The 10,087-nt window shown below is 33.1% G+C and overlaps 1 protein-coding gene across 1 annotated transcript; it reads left to right on the forward strand.

Moving 5' to 3' along the window:
- Positions 1–4,700: 4,700 nt before the first annotated feature.
- LOC130980771 (phosphomevalonate kinase, peroxisomal-like) lies at positions 4,701–6,780 on the forward strand. The gene is made up of 5 exons (XM_057904417.1): positions 4,701–4,823; positions 5,301–5,366; positions 5,633–5,860; positions 6,274–6,396; positions 6,514–6,780. Exons 1-5 carry the CDS (start codon positions 4,701–4,703, stop codon positions 6,778–6,780), a joined length of 807 nt encoding a protein of 268 aa, XP_057760400.1.
- Positions 6,781–10,087: the final 3,307 nt, after the last annotated feature.

Raw genomic sequence — 10,087 nt, forward strand, 5'->3', positions numbered from 1 at the left:
ATTTTTTCCCATATTTTCCAACTCGGCAAGCACTACTAGAAAACTAGTTATTACAGACGGATATTTTCGACGGATTTTATCCCACTAAAATACAGACGGAAAAGAGAATCCGTCTATAATTCCGTCGAAAAAATTAATTTTTTTTCGTAGAATGGTTACAGATTTTCCGTCTGTAATTTAGTAGACAAAACGCGCGTTTTATTAAATTATTACAGACGAAAAATCTGTCTGTAATTTAAATAAAATCCGTCGAAAATATTGAAAACCCTAGTTGAAGATTAACTCCATTCACTCTCCATTCACACCTAGTTTTCGAACGCTGTAGAAGGCTCATCCCTCCAACTCTTCACCCTGCAACCCACCGCCCACAGCCACCACAGTCTATGCCACCACTGCAGCCATGCAGCCCCCGCATCAGCCCTCGCAGCTCCCCGCAACCCCCACAGCCTCGCAGCCCCTCAGCGGTGCAGCCACCGCAGCACCTACACAGACACAGCCTCCACCGCCACCGTAGAAGATCTGTCGCCGTTGTAGGAAGCTGTGTCGCCATGATTGGAAGCTCCCTCGCCGTTGTTTGGAAGCTCGTTGGCCTTCTCCTCAATTCGAGCGCTCTTCTTCTCTCTCGGTGTCGCCGTTGTGTTTCTGCCACTACCCTTCCTCCTCGCTTTCATTCATGAGTCATGACCGTTCCTTCATTGGTGTTTCTTCTGATGAGTTTTCTTATTGTGTTGTTATTGTTATGTTCAACATTTTTTTTGAGGGATTTTGTTCAATGTTAAGGTTCGTTTAGTGTTGTAACATTTATGATTAGTGGAAAAATAGATAAAAAAACTGAATAAAGTGTTGGTGAGACATCTCCAGACAAGAAATTAAAAGAAGTAAAGCTTACTGAAGATCAATCATATGTTTAATTGTTAGTTGTTTATGAAACTACCATAAGCTATTGAGTTTTTTGGGCCAATTGAGATGCTATGAAGTGTATAGGCTTCTGGTTCAACCCTTGTCACATTCTGTCTCCATCTCCTATTGATTACTCACTTCTGTAGACAAACTGATCTTACTTTGTAAAATGTATGTTATTGATGGTATTAATAAGTGATTCCACCATTAGAAATAATGAATCATGATCATTAATTTTCTGCATATAATATCTTTCATCATGCATGTGCTATAAATAAAGTGAAATTATTGTTCTATTTTCTCTCATCAACTTGGCAACATACTTTAATTTTCTTCTTCATTATATTTCCAAAGTGGTTTCTGAATGGAATATATATGAGCATGATGTGATGAGTGGCTAACTGATAATTTAGGATAGGAACTATAAAGTTTGGTTCTGTTTATATCAAGTAATTAGGGGAAAAATGGTACTTTTAAGACATGGATCTATGAGTTAAAGTTAGTGCAATTCTTCTGATTCAGTTCACGCAATTCTGTGAAAAACTACATGCTTTGGATTTTAGAGACTCTTTTTTCTTCAATTGATTTATATTTCTTTCCTTTACTGATTCTTTTTGTTTCTCAATTGGATTAAGGAGTTATGTAACAGAAAAATAATCTAAGGTGGTTGTTGATGATGTTGAAATTTAGTAGTCCTATATATATTTTTCAGCTTTTGATTTTTGTAATTTGCAATGCAGGGGACCAATGTGGTTCTGATTTGATGTAAATGTGAGTCTATGTTTTTGTTCTTTTATTTCTCATATCACAGTCAATGATTTTGATAAACTAATTCTGTGCAATCTCTGGTATGTAAGTAGAAAACTGATGCATTGGTACCTAAATTACTTAAACAAATATAAGCTTTCTCAAATGCTAATAATTAAAGTATTTGTTGTCAAACTGCATTTTCAACGGGCTTTTTCTGAACAACATCACGCATGAGTTTGAGTGATTCTTCGAAATCATCACAAAGGAGATAAGGATCTGGAATCACACTTGGATCCACTGACAGAGAAATTATCATCTTATTAGCATTACTTTGGAAATGAATAGTCAACGCCTGCAAAATAAATCCGAACTGATGAGTGGAATGGATGATTCAATGATCACTGCCTAATAATAATCAAGGTAAAACTCCTATTCTATTTTGAGTTTTTTTCCATTTTTTTTACATAATGTTATCTGGATTCTACTAACTAGAAGCAGTAACTAATTTGGTTCAAGAAACTATGATGAGTTGTTTTAAAGCAAGTTATTTACTTCTAAATGAATTAAATCCAAGGTAAATTCTCGTTTAAAAAGGTCTATCCAACTCGAATAAAAGTGTTGATGAATTCTTATTAATTAACGAAGCTAATCATAGATTATCATCAACTAGTGAAGTTGTTACTTAGCACACAAGCAACCAATTCTGTTTGGCATGTAACTGAATTAACAGAATCAGTTAGTGCCAGTTATGCTCATCACGTGCAAACTGAACTGATTATAACAAACTCTTTGTATATAAGCTAGGCTTAAGTGTATCAACCATTTACTCCTCTCTGTTCTTACAACTTGTCCCACTATAGCTAGAACAATATCATCAAATGCATAACCAGATAAGAACCAATATAAAATATATACTTTCAAAAAGGGGTTATAAACTTTTTAAACAAAAGAGGTGGGGTAAAATTCACATAATAAAAATTTGGGTGAAAATTTTAAATTATATATAGCATTATATAGTTTGTGAAAATATACTTGTTCAAAATAAAAAAACTCAAGTTTTCTAGAGATAAATTGGTCAGTTGTGTTTGATTTTCCTAATATTTTTTTTCAGTTTTTGATTTTGATGGCAGGAAAAATATTTCCCTGCTTATTTTTCGGTGTTCAGTTGTATAATTAAAGCACTAAATGTGATTGTTTATAAGCTAAAAGAATACTAAGTAATTAAGTGGAAAATTTGATGAAACCCATATTGTCATGTCTATAATTAAATGCTGAAGAGCACTGTGACCATGCATTTGATTCTATGAGAAGGGAATCTATCATCATGACACAGTGAGTCAAGTAGTTTGTCTTTATTTTGTTCGTGACTATTTTTTAGTTTCTTAATTAATTTTTAGTATCTGAAGCATAGCATATGCTTATGCAGTGCCCACAAAATAATTCAAGACATTAACATTGGATTCTTAATTTCCAAAACACAAGAATTCAGCTGTCTCTCTACTCCAAGTGACAGTCAGTGAGGTTAGCAAGCACACCCTATTTGCATCATATGTAAGTGCATAAATTCGTATCATTTATTGTAAAGGTTTCTAACTAAAGATTTGAATCACATATCACTTCTATTAAATAATTTGTTGCATGTTTCTAACTAGGTTCAAAATCAGTGTAATAAAATTTGTTGATCCTGGTTTGCAATCACTTTCTTTGTTAGCTCATTTATGGTATATAACCATCTTATATGAATTACTTCTGGTTTAGTTTAGCTTAGCTGTTTCTCCATATAATCACCTTTCCATTTCTTGGCAGGTCATACGAAGTGGAATCCCCAACTTCTGTGCAGTTGCATTAGCTCTCAATGAGTTAGGGTATGTCCGAAGTTGATTATTCCTCCCCTTCATTTTTATTGTCAATACTTGGTTAGAAGTTTTATATTGTGGTTTGTTAGTTTTTCCTGTTGATTTTGATTAATCGGGACAAACAATTTTGTTATTTGTTTCTTATTTTCCTTCCATTAATTACTTCCTTCATATTAGCTAATATGTTCTATTATGCCTTGGTGTTCCTTGTTTCTGGTTTAAGGATTGCATATTTGTTTTGGCTTTGATTAGTTTCTAAGCCTTCCTTGTTTTCACTTTAAGGATTGCAGATTGGTTTTGGCTTTCGAATAGTGTCTAAGCATCTTCAACCCTCTAAAATAAAACATTAGTTGCTTTGTGGTGCAGATACAAAGCAGTTGGCATTAGACTGGACTCTGGTGACCTTGCCTATTTGTCTTGTCAAGCCAGGAAGATCTTTTGCTACATTAAAAAGGAATTCGTGGTGTCTGGCTTTGGGAAGACTAGTATTACAGCTAGTAATGATCTTAATGAGGAAACTTTAGATGCTTTAAATAAACAGGTAATTCTCACTGAAAACTGGAAATTATATAGATCCAAACAATATTAAGAATTTTAGTTATTAAATGAAAAAAAATCAAGTATAAAAAGCTACTCTATAAGACTAAGACCAAAGTGGAATCAAATCAAGATGAATAGTATTGTCATGAAATCTCAATATATATTGTTTATACTAGATACTAGCAGAATACTACAAGCACATTCTGCAAATCAATCATCCATCAGTGAAGTTCCAGTCAATCAACTAGAAGCAAAGCAAAGACTTATCTATACGGAGTATATGTGTGAAGAGATTAAAGTATTTTATTTTTCATTGAGGAACTATTAGCTACTCAAGTGGCAAAAAGATTAAAGTATGCGTGAGTAATAATTCATGTGGGTATCTGCTTGATCATAATTGCTTTGCTTTGGTGTGCCTTTCAATCTCTCAGGCAAATGCAGCTTTCGGAATGGCGGTCCATGATGACTGCAAGTTGCGGTTTTTAGAGCTCAAGACAAAAAGGACTCACAGGTTCATACTTTTCAAGATTGAGGAGAATCGGAAGCAAGTCATTGTGGATATTTATCTAATAATAATAACTTCACCTGCACCCCATAATAAAAAAATTCTTATATATATTTGCTTCGTGTTTTTCATTATTAGTGAGGTAGATCATGGATAATTTGACTTTCTTTCCTGCTTACATCATCATTACTGTTCATCTAGGAATTGTTTTGAGAATGGCTCGCTTAATTAAGGATGGTTCTTTAAGAGAGCAGAAGTCTAGTGCAGAACCTGTCAGCAAGGCTCCTTCTAAAATCTTTAATTGTTTTGAAAAGGATTTTTATGGTATGCAGCTGTTGCTATAATCTTGTTATTTTAGCTACAGGTTTTCTTTCCCGTTTCTTTGTTTATTTCGATTTCTTCATAGGCTGTCCATTTTGGTTTTAAATTGGCTATTTTTTTCTATATTTTTTAAGGGGACGGGATCAGGTTGAAACAAATGAGGCCTTTTTGGTGTAAAAAGCACATTCAATGAGGAACTATATACAACAAAGTTTGAAAAAGGGCCTCGGACAAGAGAATCGGAAAAACAAACCTTAAGAATAGCAAGAGAAATTGAGGGTGAGAAAACCCAAGATTTGCATCTTGCGGAGGTTAGTGTTGTTTCAACTATTAGGTTCTTTGTCCTATTTGAGTTTTTATATACTGTTTAATATTATTACATGTGAATCTTCATTACATTTTCCTTCTGTTACTTTTCTTTTCTCCAGCTAACACCTGTTAACCACATACTTGGGAGTGGTTGCTCCTTACTAAGACACTATTTGATTCATTTGGTAATTTTAGTTAGATAGTTGAGGCCAAATTGATATGTTTCTCTTGAAACCAATTATATACATGTTAATGGTTCAATTCCTTGATAATTCAAAGACATGAAGACAAAAAATGTTGTGTATGAATTGTTATGGAGTCCATGCCTGATGAGATAACAGCTTCCCTTATACAATACTTGATTTATATAATGTAGTTTAATGTATTCAATTGATGGTGGAGTAATGTGTGACACTGACAGTTAATATTTTGACTATATATCATTTTTTAGTTACTAGGAGAACCAGGAATTGGTGGTTCATCTACACCATCAATGGTTGGTGCTGTAAAAAAATGGCAAAAGTCTGACCCTCAGAAATCCCTGGACACATGGAAAAGACTATCAGAGGCGAATTCACAGTTAAAAATTCAATTGAATTTTTTGAGTAAATTAGCAAAGGAACAATGGGATGCATATAAATATGTGATTGATAGCTGCAACAAGCTCAGATTAGAAAAGGTATTTCTTTCAAATCATTTGTGGTTGTTTAATTAATGGAAGTAACATCAAGATTAGAATTTTTACTCCTGTGGATGTAGAGTAAACTGATTGATAATGCTCACTGTTAAATAACTAGAACATTTTGGCCTTATGGTATGCCTTGCATTAGATTAAATTTCTACATTCCTGTTTATTAGTTATTTTAATGAGATAAGACATCTTTACTATTAGACTTATACAATTAAGTTGACTTTTGATGGGTTTGTAAGAGATTATATATCCAACTTTACTGTTTGCCTGGTTTTCAGTTTCAAGTGGTGTGACTGAATTTCTAATGCACATATGTGATATCATGTTCTTGAGACTACACTTCAGGCTCTCATGTTCTTGCTTTTCTTCTTGTGTTGATGTTGAAAATGCAATTCTCACAGTGGATAGAGCAAGCTTCTGAACCCAACAAGGAAGCAGTTATTAAAGTATTGCTAGGTGCAAAAGAAGCTATGCTTAGGATTAGATATCATATGCGCCTAATGGGTGAGGCTGCAGGTGTTCCTGTAAGTTCCTTTCAATTATTTGGCACTTATTATTAGGCTTCTTCTATTTGAATGATGTTGATTATAAGTTATATCTGCTGGTAGAATATCACTACTCTTTCCTTGCAATTCATGCAGATTGAACCAGAATCACAAATAAAACTTTTAGATGCTACACTGAACTTGGAAGGAGTGTTGTTGGCTGGAGTTCCAAGAGCAGGAGGATTTGATGCTGTCTTTGCTATTACTTTGGGAGATTCAAGCAGCAATGTGACAAAAGCATGGAGCTCACTCAATGTTCTTGCCCTTCTGGTTAAAGAAGATCCTTGTGGCGTTTCTTTAGAAAGTGCTAACCCTAGAACAAATAAAATCACTTCAGCTATATCTTTAATTCATATTGAATAATTTATTATAAATATTGTTTATTTTTAATACAATGAATTTGGTTATTTTTTGAAATATTGTAAATATTCGAATATAAATTAGATAAAAATTTGTATTAAATTTATATTTATTTTGTATGAAAATAAGTTTATTTTGTAATTAGAAAAAGTAAAAAAAAATCTATTTTACCTTACAAATGGATTTACAGACGGATTTTCTGTCTGTAATCATGATTTTCCAAAGTTTAAATTATAGACGGAAAATCTGTCGGAAAATCCATCTGTAATTACAGACGAAAAATTCGTTTGAAAATTTGTCTGTAATTACAGACAGAAAATCCGTCTGAAAATTTGCCTATAATTACAAACAAAAAAACCGTCTGAAAATCCGTCTGTAATTACAGACGGAAAATTCGTTTGTAAGTTTGTCGCCTTCAGGAAATGGAGGGAGAATTTACAGAGGAAAAATCCGTCGGTAACTAGTAAAAATTCATCAGTAATTTTCTGACGGCTAAAAAATCCGTCGGTAAATAATTTCGGACAGGGCTTTTATAGAGGGACAAAATCCATCAGTAATTTCGTCGGTAACCAAAAATTCGTCTGTAATAAAGACTAAATCTGTCTGTAAATATGTCTGTATTTATCCATTTTCTAGTTGTGAAGCCGAGAACTAATCCACCACGGATTGAAGCTCCATTTATCAAGGGTCTGTCGCTAGCCAATGAGTTGTTATATACATATGCGGGATTCAAAAATACTTCTGTAAATAGACGAGTGAAATAACTACTCAACCAACTCAAATTAATTAAAATAAATAATAATTATTTTTAATATTTTCAACATTAAAAATCGTTAACCTTTGATTTTAATTATAACTTTATAAAATATTTATAGTAATAATTTTATATATATATATATATATATATATATATATATATATATATATATATATTTTGTTTAATTTTTTAATAAAAACTCATATATTTTTATTAATTATTCCGTGCACTGCATGAGAACACTACCAAATAAAATGGTCTAAGAAATTAAAAGAAAATGTATTTAGCAATTTAGTAAAATAATAATTCATTTTATAATAGAATAAATTATATATCGAATAACAAAAATTGTTATTAGTTCCTCTTCCAACAAACTAATATTCAATGATGGTGTTCAAGTAATGTTGTTAAGGAATATTAACTAACTTAATAGCTTTTGTAATGGCATAAGTTTGAGTTTAAAAACTTGAAAATCATGTCATAAAATGGGAAATTTTACCAGGTAACAATATTGATGATATTGTTTTGACTTCAAGAATGAATATGATGCTAACAAATAAAATTGTCGTAGGTAAATTCCAACAAAAACAAATCTCCATAAATATTGTTATCAATGAGAAATTATTCTACTTAAAAAATCTATTTTTTTCTATGGTGTTTTTTTAACTGGACAGATCGAGAACTAATCCACTACGTATAGGGTTGGCAGTGAGGCAGGTTTTTGCCTTACCCGACCCTGCCTGCCGTCCTTTATGTAATGAGAACATTCACACTTCAATGAAGAATCAATCATGAAACATATTTATTTTTATATAAAATAATCTTAAAATTAATTATGAAAAATATTAGTACATAATATGAACAGAAATTATTGAAATGTAGATTAGACCCACTGCAGATATATAAACAAAATTGCAACACAAATTTACAACTTCACCGATAAAATTACAACACAAACTCACAACTTCATCAAGTAAAGATTCAATGAAATACAGATTTAGTCTTTCATAATGTGAGAGAGAGAAGGGAACTTATCTGCGAACAGATAAATAGAGGAGGAAGACAACGACACGCACAGGAGAAAGGGGCTCCAGTAACGGACTCACACAAAGCTGCATTGACAACCAAGTGATGAGTTTGTGGAAGAAGCAAAGAAGAACTTAACAGACTCATGTGATGGGAGAGAGAAGGGGGGGAAAGAAATTTACCTAGAGAAAAGGGTCTCAACAGGAGGAAGGCGGTGATAGATTTAAGGAATTTACCTAGAGAAAAAGGGGCTCAACAGGAAGGTAGTGACAAGCTCAGCAATGATGGTGACAGGATTAGCAGCGGCGACAACGAGACTTGTGAAGGTAGGCAGTGACAGGCTCAATAGTGAGACAACAGAATCTGTAACAACAATGAAAGCTGTGAGGTTTTCTGTAGAGAATCCGAGAAGAAGAAGACTCTGGGTGAGGATGACTAAGTCTCTCTGGCGTGGCTATGGAGTATGGACTCAAACTAATCATTGAATCAGATGTGAGGCAAATTCTTATCCATAAAAGGTGTTTTAAGTAAATGTTTCCGCGCTTTGTATGATATGAATAACTGTCATCAATTATCTTCACTCAACAATTTTCTTCGATAAGACTTTTCGATCAACCTTACCTCTCTCCTCGATGCATCCCTTTCGATGAGTACCATGTCCTTCAAAAAGCACTTGTCGAACCATTACCTCGATATCTCAAAACTTATTTTATTTTTGACCAACAATTTTTTCCCTTAGGATTAATGCATCTTTTCGAAATCAATTTGAAAATGAAACGCTTAATCCTACTTCAAATTTCCTTTTAATGTCATAATTTTTGATCAATTAATTCGCACGGCATTCATTAACCGCCCATATCTCTAGAAATCCAACAATTATGCTTACTACATCACGTTTTCCCATTAATTACTATTTCTCACTCTTCCAGTTTCACCTTCTCAAGGAAGTTTCCTTTTTCAAATTTGGAAAACAAATTACAAAATGAAAAATTCCATTTACTTCCTCTTATTCTACTTGGCCACATATTCACAACACTTAACAACATTTACTTTCCATCCTCTAGTTTCTCCATTTCTTCTCCTCTTTATCCAGTGATCGTTTCATCTTCAAACTCATCCTTCTTTTCTAATTCTACCTCTCTGCAATTAAATGGCCTCATCTAAAGCTCCAGAAACTTCATTAACCAAAGCCAAGGACAAGAAGGTCATGATTTATGTTTTTGTACAACCTGACCTAGACATTTTATTTCGTACTGGAGACATCATCATTGAGGATCCAAGCAACACTACAAATGACAAGAAAATTCTTTTTCCTTTCACTGTTGAAGAAGATACTTACTGCTTCATCAGCGCTATACATTCTTCGAAACAAGCTAAAAAACTGCTCGTCATTTTCCAAGTGTCGAAGGAGAAGATTTACTTATCAAACAAGGCCTACTCATAGAACCCTTTATTGATGGTAAAAAACCTTTTCGAAATAATCCTAAAATTTTCTTCAAAAATGCAACTTTCTTTCCTGGTATCAAA

Source organism: Arachis stenosperma, chromosome 5 (genome assembly GCF_014773155.1).
Source record: "Arachis stenosperma cultivar V10309 chromosome 5, arast.V10309.gnm1.PFL2, whole genome shotgun sequence".
Lineage (NCBI taxonomy): Eukaryota > Viridiplantae > Streptophyta > Magnoliopsida > Fabales > Fabaceae > Arachis > Arachis stenosperma.